At 36.6% G+C, this 13,995-nt stretch overlaps 1 protein-coding gene across 1 annotated transcript; it reads left to right on the forward strand.

Moving 5' to 3' along the window:
• The first annotated feature begins 27 nt into the window (after window positions 1–27).
• On the forward strand, window positions 28–13,665 carry LOC145986539 (uncharacterized). The gene is made up of 6 exons (XM_083120662.1): window positions 28–410; window positions 1,343–1,649; window positions 3,330–3,449; window positions 7,550–7,690; window positions 10,068–10,220; window positions 13,294–13,665. The coding sequence occupies exons 1-6, from the start codon at window positions 106–108 to the stop codon at window positions 13,459–13,461; spliced, it is 1,194 nt and encodes a 397-aa protein (XP_082976788.1). The 5' UTR covers window positions 28–105; the 3' UTR covers window positions 13,462–13,665.
• Window positions 13,666–13,995: the final 330 nt, after the last annotated feature.

The following is a 13,995-nucleotide window of genomic DNA, read 5'->3' on the forward strand; positions in this document are numbered from 1 at the left end:
TTCTCTGGTTCTCAGTGCGCATGGCAGAATTCCGTTGTTTTGTTGTTTGTGATTGATAAGGAGGGAAAGGAGCAAAGAAATTTAATCTTAACTTTTCTGTTTATCATGTTGACCGATGTGCCATGTATATCATACATGGCTTTATATATATTGTCTTTCCACATATTGCAAAGCAATTCTCGGACGTCAACACACTGGAAATTAAATGACAAAGAAGGTAAAATTGTAGAAGCAAATAACTTTCCATCCCTTGTAAACCTGCCAGGTATAGATAGTAAGCAACAAATTTCTGATGATGATCCAATATTTAATATAATCACTTCAACAGTGCATTTTGGAACAACTTGGACTAAAAGCGGTATGGAATATTACTGCACGGATTGTGAACAAGTTGATTCAAAAATAGACAGGTGAGTTGTAGCAGAAGAGCTTGTAGAGCTTTCCTTTCATTGCAGCATTTTTGTAGTGCATTACCTCTGGCTTTACTAAGTTGTGTAGGTTGTATGAATGGATTATGTCTATTTTATTTTATTTGTTTTACATATTTTCATATTAGCAGCGTATGTTGTGATAGTACAACGGTTTTTTGCCACTAACTTATTTGCTTAATGTGATGTTATGCAGCATTTATCTATGTTAGTGCACACATACAGAAGTGGATCCTTAAAATCACAATAGCGTCAAGAACATTTTTAATTTCATAACAGATGTGGCATACTGAGCGTTTAAATCAGTATGCCATGACAACCCCCCACCCCGTTCGAAGAGGGGTAATAGAAAAACAGTTGAAATACCTATGTTATCTACACCTGAGACCGTCTGTAGCACATGAGATGAGCAACATGGAATATTGAGATCTTGTGACTGAACAAGAAAAGCTAATTTCTGAAGTGGTCACGTCAAAAAAATCTGTGAAATCAGTTCTCTTGGCCGTTCATCTTTTGATTACATGTGCGTGTGTTTGCCTGTCAGCATTGTTGTTTTGTGATTGCATGTCTTGTAATTTCAGATGCTATACTTTGCATCAAACTTTTTCATATTTTGTATAGTGCAGCACAGTTATTTGTAAGTCTAAATGTCTTAGGATTTCAATTAGAAATGCAGTGCAACAATGAAATTGTATAGCAAAAAATCCATTTCCATTGGATTAAATGAGAAGTTGTGAAGCGGATATGTGAATTCTATTGTACCTATCACAATAAGTTGGTGATATTTTACTAGTTTTAATTTTTCATGAGAAGCTCAGTGAAATTTCATATACATCTAAACAAGAATGCATGAACATTGTGATTTAAAGTGTATGCAACCACTCTTCTGCTACATAAAGGATTTTATTTTCCAGATCAAATAGTACAAGTACTGAAGAAAAAATTAATTTAAATTCAATAGGTGATGAAGCTATTTTGAAAAATAGTTTTCATGACACCTTATCAGAAGGTAATAATGACGAAGATAATGATGAAATACTGGATTGTGGAAAACCAGTAAATTTTACACATTATGATGAATTAGTTGGCGTTGCAAATAGGCACAATCATCCTCACGTGCCAGAACCTAAGGTTGCATCAATATTTAAACAGAAGAATGTAAAGAAGGGTGATGTAGATATTGATCTCCTGGAGAGAAGACTGAAGAAGGCTAAAAAAGAGGTGAGAAAACATGGGACAGTGCTCTTAAATGGAGGCACAGTTAGTGTTATTAATTCATTGCATTGTTTTTGTGGAAGCTTTTTCTTTATAATGATAGCCAGCTTTTTCTTGAAGTTCAGGGCTATCTGGAAGTAATGTATAAGGTACTTTGTTATTACTACTGCCAACAACCTTGAGATTGGATCCATTCATCTTGACCTGATGCTACATTCTAAGTGGGCCATACAAAATAAATTTTGCATGCTGTGTTTATGCACATATGCTAATTGGGACAAGTTCTGCAGTTTAAAATGTTATCTTGCCCCTGATGGAAATCTAACTTTATAACCCTTGATTACAAATCAGTAGTCTTGCACTTGGGGTTACTGGAGCAATTCTTTATGTTGATATGTATATAGTGTGGTCCAAGTGAAACAACTTCATTTCCAGACAAGTTATGTATTCATGATGACTTTGTTTCGACTCTTAACCACTGTACTTGTTTCTTGTATGCATATATATCAATATTTGAGAAACTTGCCATTTCTCTGTTTTGGGGGTGGTGTATTGCGTTATGAAAGCATAGTGTGAGCTGTAAATAATTTCATAAATGAAAAAAAATCCTTTCAGGCATTCCATTTTCTGTACTAATGTCATTTCAATTTCCATTTTTGCATCTGATTCATGCACTATACAGGGTGGAGCTTGAGTTTGAGTATAAAGTCCACTTTCTACACAGAGAGGCTAATCGGGACTGGACCTACAGTTTAAAGTGGGATCCAAACCACTATGTACCTCCATTGGTATTGAACCTGGGACCCCATGATTACAAGCTGTTACCACTGTGCTATCAGGGAGGCCACATAGGGTGTAGCATAGGCCACTGCTAAATAATTCTCCTAGGCATTGCCACTTGTATTCCCAAAATACATCCTCCATGCAGGGATTATCTACATATGACCACATTGCACAATATACTACCCTGAAGATAAACACAGTAGGAGTCTGAAACATTGGTGTGTGTGTACAAGATAAAATAAGTACAGTAATCCAAACAATTCACCATGTAATAATCACAACTTTTCAGTTACGAAGAAACTATATACTGAAGGGAAGTATCGACAAGTCAGATGTAAGATCACTATGCAAGATGCACACCATAGTGTAAGTTTTCTACTACGAAAAATCTCACATGAAATGGAACTACTTTGTTGAATATCAGATGCATGCTTCTGCACCCCAGCTGAAATCCAACAGTGTCTTTCCATTGGCAGTTACTGCATCAATAGAAATGGGTCTGTATATCTTCCATGAATCGGAAATAGTGGAACCCTGATTTTATGTTCCTGAATTTTACATTTTCCTGCATTTTTGTTTTTTATCTTGGTTCCCTGAAACTCGTAAAATCTAGGTTTCATTGTATGCCTCTTGTGCATAGTTTTGGACACTTTCAAAGTTTTTTGAACATATTTTTTTCATGCTGATGCTAATATTTCTTCTACAGTGAACTTTCCTGTTCTAAGCACTATAAACTTACAATGTTAAATATATTTTAAAATGCAGTGCATTATTCTTTGTACATAGTTTTAATAATCCATAATTTGTACTAAATCGTATTGTAGTTTATTACAGTTTTAAAATAAATCACAGACAAAAAAAAATTAGTTGAAAAGTGATGGTACTTTCTTTCTTTCATTTTAGAAACCTAAGTCAGTCCAGTTATATAATAAAATAGGTAATTTCTGGCGAATTAAAGGAGATACAGAAAAATCTATAGAATGCTTTAGAAGAGCCTTGGCAGTATCACCCAATAATGCTGAGGTAAGAAAGGGTGCCTCACATATTTGTTTAGCAAACTACGAGGGTCACTATTTATATTTTGAGCCTAACAATGAAAAAAACAATTTGGCATTGAAAACTGCTTTATTGTTTTTCGAAGTATTCTCCTTTATGGTCAATACACTTTTGCATTCGTTCGAACCATTTGTCAAAGCAGTTTTTCCAATCTTCTTGAGACACCTTCATAATATGGTTTTTGAACGCATCAACGGCGTCTTCCGCCGACGAAAATCATTGTCCACGCAATTTATTCTTGACATTCGGGAACAAGAAGAAGTCTTTGGGTGCCAAATCAGGACTGTATGGCAGATGACCCATCAATTCGATTTTTTGACTGTTCATAAAGTCGGTTGTTAGACGAGATGTGTGACAGCTGGCATTGTCTTGATGAAGAATGTTCCGACGGCGTTTGTTTGTTTTTCGTATTTGACCGAAGACCTCTGGCAAACAAATTGTTGTGTACCATTCAGAGTTGACCGTTCTACGTTCCTCTAAAGGCACAGTTGCCACATGACCAGTTTTCCCGAAAAAACAGGCGACCATTTGTTTCGATGTGCTTTGAGCGCGAACAACTTTTGTTGGATTGGGTTCATCTTGAAACACCCATATAGTCGACTGCTGTTTACGTTCCGGCTCATATGCATATATCCATGATTTGTCACCTGTTACAATCTTATATACGTCTTTTGAAGCACCACGATTGTATTTATTGATCATTTGTTTGCACCAATTGACGCGAGCATCTTTTTGAGTTTTTGTCAAATTGTGTGGGATCCAACGAGAACATACCTTTCTCACAGCTAAATGATCATGTAATATTTTATATATGCTGGTGGAACTAATGTCTATGGTTGCCTCAATCTCACAGTATGTCACATGACGATCTTGCAGTATTAGGTTTTGCACAGCATCAATGTTTTCTTGAACAACAACTGATTTTGGACGACCTTCGCGAATCTCGTCGGTGAGCGAATGGCGGCCACGATTAAATTAGTTATACCAGCGTTTCACAGTGGCAAAGGATGGGGCTTCATCACCAAATGTGGAAGTAAGTTGATCGATGCACTCTTGTCTTGATAATGCACGTCGAAAATCGTAAAAAATCATCGCACGAATATGTTCACGAGTTAATTCCATTTTATTGTTGTCGCGCAATCTCCAAGGCAACATAAACAACACAAATCAAGCTATTGACAAAACATTTGAAGTACATTATGGTCAATAATGCCAGACGATTCCGTGCAAATGTCAAATCGCACCTAACTTCAATCAGTGTTGCCAAGGCTCAAAATATAAATAGTGCCCCTCGTATGTTTACATTGTAAAGTGCATGATTTTCCCAGTATTTTTTATTCCAAGAAGCATAACCTGAGATGTGATAATTGTGATTCATTATTTCACATTATGTTTTTACTCACTTATAAATCACTAGTGAGCAAAATAAAAACTTATATTTTATTTATACTTATTATAGCTCTTTTCAGTTGTTACGGCGTGCGCTCTAGAAGCTGGCAGGGGAAGTGGAGAGCGGGGAAACGACCTATCCAGCGCAACGAGACAGGCCGGTTAGACAGACTACAACGTTGCCAGAGTAGCGGGAAAGGGGAGTTGAAATCGAAAGAACCATGAAATACAGACGTCCCATTGTTCGCGTATGGCCTGAGAATGCGTATTATCCCCATCTTGTGGCCAGTAGAATACCGATAAGTGTATGATATCAAGTGTATATGTTGTAGGAATACTTTCCAACTGACCGAATGTTAGCTAGAATTGTCCATTACAATCACTGCGTCTTTGATGTTCCTTTCGTCAAGTGTATCTAAAAACTGCAAAAACCACTGAAAACTAATTTACATTCCTGTAGAAAACCAGTGTGACTGGAAACTACGTGACAAACAATAATGCGCCCACCTTTACCCACGGACACTTTTAAACCCCCTGTACCCTCTTTATTTTGCCAGATTTTCTTTGGAGCGTAATTCTGATGTATGTACGTTTCATCTAAATGAAATACCTATAGGGAAAAGGTTCCTTATTTTTTAGAAAATGCATTTTTGCAAAAACGTTACTTTGGCTGTAACTATATCGGCTCTCTCCATCAGAAATCGTCTACCGTCATTGCTCTTTTTGTACTTGAACCCCATATACTTCAGTATCCTCCACAACGACGAAACTCCCCACTGAAAGCTTATTTGTGTTTGCAAATCAACGCGTAACTTGTTCAGTGTTGGATATTCACCTGTTACATAATACCCGAGGATAATTCTTCTTATTATATCTTTATCGCAACCGTCGATTGCCTTTGTGATAATGTTCCTTTTGATTCGTTTGCGAATCCGACGCCTCAAGACTGTCTTTGCCTTCCCTAACAATACGCTACACAGTTCGCGTACTCACTCCACAAGCTTCCGACACTCTCTGTTGCACTTTGTGCACACTTACCAAGGGACCACTGTTTTCTGCTTCCTTTTGAAAATATCCATTGACCCTATTGATTATTTTCCTGCATTGGCTATAAACTACCTCTTTCCTGTTCGCCATCGTACGATACTTACTGCGTTAATAAGCACGAAGCTCCCTTTGGAACAACGAGAGTAAAATTAAACGTCACATTACATGCCACATACACGTTTATCGAACAAACAATGCAGTTAGGCAATACACGACGCGACAACAATTACTCCCACGTATGTTATTCCGCTCATAACAAACAGGAATCAACACTGGGGCAAAACACCATCAACAACGCGGTGAATTTGCAACACAGCAACGTGCAGAACGAAGTTAGCACTGCAGCTTCCTCCCGCAACTGCGTACCTCTCGGCTCCACCGCTAGGTGGTCTGTTCTCTGGTTGGTCAGCGGCATGTTCCCCGCTCCCCACTTCCCCTGCCAGCTTCTAGAGCGCATGACGTAAGAACTGAAAAGAGCTATAGTAATCACGAACTTTTCCATATTATATGTATTGTGCTTAGGAAGTAAAATGAGAATCTCAGTTCTTGTATATATGTATTGCGGTCTTGCTTTCACTGTAGAAACTTCTAGTTCATAATTGCCAACAGCATTCAAACTTTTTTATATATATATATTAAACATTTTAGGAGAATTCACGCTCCCATATAAGTCAATTTGTAGTTTGAGCATGTGTTCTCCCAAAACATTTCATTAAAAAATGTGTTTAACAACTGTACAGGGTGGGTGGAAAGTCCATTTACACTTTAATAAAATAATATACAGTTACTTTATCCGGTTGTATATCATCTTATCTTTTCGGACAATCACCTTTACCCTTTGTGCAACCTTCCCCGAGCTATGCCTGGTGCCACTGATTACCGTGTTGCCTCCTGGTGGCAAAAAAAAAATGCGCAATCATTGTGAGTGAATAGTGATGGCAGACACAAATGATTTCATTGTGAAAGAGTGTTTGGTGGCTTGTGTGTGGGTGCATGAACGTGGAATCACCGGGAAAACATTGCAGGATATAATGAATGACTTTGAGGTTCGTTTTGGCAAACCATCACCGTCACGACCAACGTTATTGGGATGGGAGAAGAAGGCGTTTGCTACGGGAAGTGTTCTTGATGCTCTTCGGAGTGGGAGACCGAGCACTTGAGGCGAAAATTCAACTATCACCAATGAAATCAACACATAAACGTTCTGCAGAGTTATGCATCCCAAGAACAACAATGCAAGATCATATGAAAAAGGACTTAAAAGTGAAATGTTTTTGTCCTGTGTAAATGGACTTTCCACCCACCCTGTAAACTAGAGGAATGAGAATTATAGTTTAATAAGAAAATTCTTTCCTTTGCTGAGTAGTAGGGAATGCTGTAAAATATTTTTCCTGCTACAAGTTACTAGTACTTGAGCAAGCTAAAAATTGAAATTGGAAAAAAAAATGAAATTTCTGGCATTGCAGATAAATCACCTTGGTGAACATGATTAATATACACTTGAGTATTAAACCAAGTCTAGCCTCTTCAGTGATATTTCCTGCTGTCAATCTTGATGTTTTAAGGAAGCAATTTTCTGTAAAATATTATTGTGGCATCCAACAGTAATGTATACATTTCTCTTCCTTTAGGTATTGCTCAATCTAGCAAGGGTTCTCTTCAACCTACAGTACCTGGATGATGCCATATATTTAACAAGAAAATCTTTGGAAGTGCAGCCTCCGGACAAGAATGCTTGGCAACACCATTTTACTTTGGGAGAAATATTAAAGGCAAGCTGAATTGAGAGAATATGCATGATATCATCGCAAATGCTTAACATCGAGAGTTGGCTAAATGTTGATTTTATTAACAAATTTCCTGGCGTTTCAGCTATTACCTGTCTTGACATTAAGGCTTGGCCGGACCTTTGGCCTACGCCAGCAAAACCATTTTCAAAATTGCATCTCCTTAAAATATCTTCTGGAGTATTCATGTGGTTTGCTTTCGCTGTTGTAATAGACTTACGTAGCCATGAAACTATTGCGAATATCTAGACAGCGGGGAAAGCAAACTACATAAAGTTTCACATGAATGCTCTAGGAGGAATTCTGAGCAGGTGTATTTCTGATTTTGAAATATTAAGGTTTTTTTTTGAGAGGAGAGAGGAAATTCAAAAATGGCTTCACTGACATCGGCCAAAGGTCCAGCCAAGACTGTCCTGGCATGGGTATTCATTTGTGAGTGACCCTCAGTTTCAATCACTCATCATCCATCTTTATCATCACAGTTTGCCTAAAAAGGCAGAAAAGCTACATACTTAACAAAGGTACATATATACATTTGATGTCACTGAAATAAGTTTTAAAAAAGAACAAATTGTTAGCAATATCTTCCCTCTTGTAACCAAGGCCAGTCATTTCGTATTTCCACTCATTACATCACACAGGGAGAAAAATAAGAGTGAGGAACATGGGTGGTTTCCCTCCTTGAGACATTTTGCTTTGAAAACAAAAGAAACGGTATACAGTACTTGACATTTACTTTACATTACGAGGGTATGCCTTTATACTTATAAAAATAATAAAATGATATTATTTTGCACCAACTTAGAGGCTATTTATTAGGAATTTTACCAATATGCCTATATCAGCCAATATGACTAGAGTTCTGATCTGTAAAATAAAGTGTAAAAATTGATCATACAGTTTTGGAGCATACTTTTTACACAATTCTCAGGATAACAGAGTGAAGAATAGTATTGATAAGTTTAATTGATAATGATGATAACATTTGTTTCTTCAATGACTGAAATTCTTTATTTTGCTCAGCATTTTGACATGCTGCAAATACATCTTTTTTCCAAGAGCCAAGAATAGAATAAAATGTAAATTGCAATATGACTAGAGTTCTGATCTGTAAAATAAAGTGTAAAAATTGATCATACAGTTTTGGAGCATAATTTTTACACAATTCTCAGGATAACAGAGTGAAGAATAGTATTGATAAGTTTAATTGATAATGATGATAACATTTGTTTCTTCAATGACTGAAATTCTTTATTTTGCTCAGCATTTTGACATGCTGCAAATACATCTTTTTTCCAAGAGCCAAGAATAGAATAAAATGTAAATTGCAAATATATTATTATAATTAAAGTACAAGACAGTGTGATTTTCAAAGCAGTTAGTAAACCATTACATTCTATGTGATTGTTGTTCTTAAATGTATCTGTATTACAAGTGTGTTAATTGTTGTAATAATAATACAATGGCATTACATTGTATTCTTGCAAAGACAATGGAGAAAACAAGATACCTCAATTATCAAATACCCGATATATCACGTGCAGTCCTGCCATCTTTGGGCAAGTGCCAAACTATTTCCAAACAGTACGCAGCAGGTTGCTTCTGATTGGCTGTAACCTTTTAAATATGATCATCTGATACCTTTTTCCTTCAAAATGACATCTGTGGGAGAGTTGGATCATGACTGCCGCTACTGCAAAAGAGCAGCTGCGCTCCCATCGTTTATTTAACAGTTGCAGCAGATCGACAATTTAAGTTTTAATTTTTTGTGCTTAAATCCTGTTTCAAAACAGTTTGAAACAAATATTGTACAATAAACAGAACTTCCAGGTGGGAGTGAGTTCTTCAGAGAATATTATAAAGGGACCACAAACAAAAGAGACTTTGGCAAGAAAGGCCTCATGCATCTTCCCCTCCATCCATTCTGTTAGGCCCACTCACTACCCCTCCAACCGAGGATGCGATGCTCAGCACAGGTTCCTTTCTTTAATGTATTTGAAAGACTAAAGAGCAATATCTAAGATAAGTGATGTGACACCTGTTGAGCTGTTGCTCAACTACTAGACAGTTACATACAATGCTCCTCTAGTATGATCGAGGCATCTTGTACTCCACTGTCTTTGGTATTCTTGACTTGAAAACAATATGTGTAGTTCATTGAAAAGTTGAGTAAATGAAAGTACTTATTTTAGCAATTGATGAAACAAAAGATGTTGAGCATCCGGGATTAAATTGTTCTCAGCTCTCCCAACTGTAAACGGGCCTTAGCTAGCTAACTTTTGAAATGTTAGAGAAATTTGTTGCAACGATTTTGGAATATGATAACATTTGCAGCTTGACTAACATTGCTTTATCATTACAGGCATATGGTCATTATCAAGAAGCAGCACTTTATTTGAGGCATACGCTTGAATTAAAGCCTGGCTTTCAGCCAGCGATTTCAGCATTGAGGGACATGGAATCTGTTCCCGACAGCACAATCCACATTTACACCCTACTTATTATTGTGTGTTTGGTAAGTTGAAATCAGAATTAATTTAATTTTATGTATTTCAAGGGCCTTTACATTGAATAAATCATTCTCCTACCTTCAGTTTTATTTTGTCTGATAGTTCCACACTGTTGAAATAGAGCTGTCCTTCCACTTAGAATCCTTCCTAGATCTGCCATCAACTGTAGAGGAAAACTGGTTGGACAGAAAAAATGTTCCAACAATTCAACATTCAAGTTCACTAGAAAAAGATTTTTATTCACAAGACTGTTTTATTGACAGTCTATTAATAATTCCTAATATAATACTTATTTGCTGTTATTTCCAAGAAGAAAGTTGTTCTTTCTAGCAGAAACCACACAGCATTGTCACAACCTTCTGTTGACCCCTTGTTAGAGGAAGCCATGATACGATAGGTAGATAAGAATGTATTCAGCACACTAACCTCTGGTACGAAAACTTTGCAGTGTGATTTTTCTTATTGAGACATTTAAAAAAGTGAGGATTAAACTGCAAAGTGGCAACAGTGTGTGCTTTCCACAGTTTGTCTAATTTCCATTCACCATTTGCCTAGCAGACATTTTTTCTCATTTCCAAATCTGTTGAGTTGACACTAGCATAGGAAAGGCAACCGGCTAGAGCAAACACAATTTACGATAACCTACAACAACAACAGCAACTGAATCTTATTATTTATTAACACAAATCTTTGCAAGCCAAGGATAGAGTTGGCTTAGCTTTAAGTAAATGAAAGGTGCAGTGTGGCTAAAATAAGAACCAGTGTCTTGGTGAGACATTGTTGTTAAGTTTTGGCTCTCTAGAGTAAGGATTGCCCATTGTTCAATATCCATCTTGAAAACAATGGATAAATGAGATACTCTGTACGAATAAGATAAATCCAATTTTTAGTGCATGAATATATAAGGTGAAAATAATATAGGAATCAGTAAAGTTTTTGTATGCAATATCTTATTTACAAAGTGCTAGCCATAGATGATATACTGATATGGTTTTGGCAAATTTAAATTTCATGTAATTATGACTGTAAACTCTTCAAAGAAATTTCATCGGAACACGATTCACTAATCCTACAACAAGCTCTTACAGAACTACTTTTGTGGTGTTGCCAGTGGAAACTTGAATTGAATCCTCAGAAATACTCCTGCCTCACCATATCCTTAAAAAGGAACAAACTGATCTCTCTTTATACTCTCGAAAACTGACCCATCAAAAATGTTTCCTCTCAAAAAGATCTTGGTGTTATCATCGATGAAAAACTAAACTTCAATGATCACATTACATATACTACTAAACGAGCCATGCATCTACTTGGTATTCTGTATAGGTTCCCTGAAATCCAAAACCAATCAGCCATTAGCATATTTTTCAAATCCTTTATCTCTCCCATTCTTGAATACTGCTCCCCCATCTGGACTATGGCTTCTAAAACTAATCTTTCCAGGATTGATTCTGTCCTCAGCTTTTTCCTCGCAATTGCTCACCATAGAATTTCTTTTCTCAGACACCTCCATAAAACAGATATTATGTCTATTTTGAAGATCCCGTCACCTCATACTCGTCACGAACTAGCAGACATGGAATTTTTGCATAAAATCATTAATGGCAAAATTAAAACCAAATTCCTTGTCAACCAATTTCATCTACGAGTACCCGCACGGCCAACCCGCAACGTAAAGCTCTTTCATATTCCCGCTGCAAGGTTCTCCTACAGCGGTCTCTTACTATAGGCTCTCCCACTTATATAATAACCTGCCTGTAAATACTGATATTTTCTTGTCAGAACACAGTTTCCGATTATAAGAATGTACGTGTAACATTTTTTTTTCGTCTGCCATCTTGTATTGTCTTGTTTTGTTGTTGTTATTTTTATTAATATTTTTATTTTCTTCTTGTTGCTACAGTTTCAGTATAAAATGGTCTTTCAGTACTGTATCTGAAACTTTAAGTAAATAAATAAATAAAAGATCTCATATATTTGTTTCTTCTCATAAATATGTGAAAATGGTTTCTATACCAACTTAGAATATTTAAGATTATTTATAGTAGATTTTTCTGTTATGTAATCATGTAGATTGGGAAAGATATTTGCAAGGACGTTACAATCAGTAAATTTCCTGCTTTGTCGTATCTCTTAATATTAGGATGGCTGATAAATACCTGTTAAGTGGTGTTCGCAATCACCACAAGATAACATATCTTAAAACATTTATAACTAACTTGTCGAGATTAGATTACCAATTCTTAGTTTAATAAGGAGAAAGGTTCGATTTATAAGGTTTGCTGGTCCAAGTACTGCAAGGTCAAGACAATAAAGGTGGTCCATGGATCTGCCAACACTTATTCACTGCTTTCTGTAACACTGGCTCTTTCTTTTCCTCCTCTTGCATACACTGCTTCCTGTAACACCAGCCCCGTCTAGTTGGTTGCACTTTTTGATACTTGATGCAGTGCAGGTGTATCCAGTGTCAGGGTGGTGCAAGGAAATGAGGTTCAACCAACTAGACTGAAAGCGGTGTTCAAGTTCAGAAGATTCAACAAATGCCTCTCTGCTGCTTTAAACGGTCATTTGATTAGTTAGCACACACCACGTGACCATACACCAAACATACACTGGTCCAGAAGGTAGTGCAGACACCAAATACACTACTTGACTCCAAATGAATGAACTAGACGACTCGGTGTTGCAACGTGCAACCAACTAGATGCTTCTGTGCAAAGAGAGTCAAAAATTGCAGTGAACTAGACGGGGCTACTGGCTCTTCCTTTTCCTTTCATACACTGATTCCTTTTCCTCCTCTTGCATATGTTGCACTAATGATGATGCCCTTGTGCACTACCAAAAATCATTACAAATCTGAAATGTGGCACCTCATGGTGCTTCAATTTCTATGGAATATATATGCAAGCTGTTACATTCCAGGAAACATACGAGATCTGCCAGTGTATACATGAAAAAGAGAGAGTTTCGTGCCTGCATTCCATATGATTTCTGTGTAATGTTACAAATTTTCTTTACTTCATATTCAATATAGGTGATGTAAATAGCTAACCATTTATCTTGACTAATTTTTTACAGGTGTTGGGTGTGTTGCTGGTGATCTTGTCATCGGTAGATGGAAACTTGGAAGAGTTTTCTGAAGTCAAAGCTCAGCGTCATTTCAATCGTGCCATGGCAATGAGGAGCCTTAAAATGGGAATTTCGCCACGTGCCACGAGATCAAAGCGTAACAGTTCCAGTAGTTAGGTTGTGACAAAATCCTGCTTGTACACATGTTTGTAGATGCAGAAAGTGCCAATGTATAAGTTTTAAGAAAAATGCAATAATGTTTTTTAAAAAAATAATACCATTGTGTTCCACCAAAACTGTATGTTCATCAATCGATTTGACTTGTGAACAATTTTTCCTTCCATTTTTTTTTTAATTTATTAAATTTAATATGACCAGTGATTTTTTTTATTATTTATTTCCCACTTAAAAAAAGAAGTTCAGAGCTTTCAGCCTTACTTTAAAATTGAAAGCATTTGAGTTTATACCTAGGTATTGTATTTGGTTTCCAACTTGTATATTTGAGCAGTAAAAACATGTTCTAATTTCCAAAATTTTTGGCTTGTACAGTTTTCTTGACAGACCAACATTGTGAGCTTGGATAAAAGGCAAAGCATGGCAGGTTTCATAGCCCTGATTTACTTGCCAGGAAAGTTGAAGCAACAATACTACGGTCTTTCATGCATTCTTTCAGCCAGAGGTCACAATGTATGTGCAGCAGCGAGAGATAAC

Source organism: Lepisma saccharinum, chromosome 4 (genome assembly GCF_977018435.1).
Source record: "Lepisma saccharinum chromosome 4, izLepSacc3.1, whole genome shotgun sequence".
Classification (NCBI taxonomy): Eukaryota; Metazoa; Arthropoda; class Insecta; order Zygentoma; family Lepismatidae; genus Lepisma; species Lepisma saccharinum.

Bases quoted from the DNA above. Each gene is read 5' to 3' on its own strand.
- LOC145986539 (XM_083120662.1), top strand. From the start codon at position 106: ATGTTGACCGATGTGCCATGTATATCATACATGGCTTTATATATATTG. The intron at 1,650-3,329 runs GTGAGAAAACAT...CTTTCATTTTAG, and splicing joins TGAAGAAGGCTAAAAAAGAG to AAACCTAAGTCAGTCCAGTT. The intron at 3,450-7,549 runs GTAAGAAAGGGT...CTCTTCCTTTAG, and splicing joins TATCACCCAATAATGCTGAG to GTATTGCTCAATCTAGCAAG.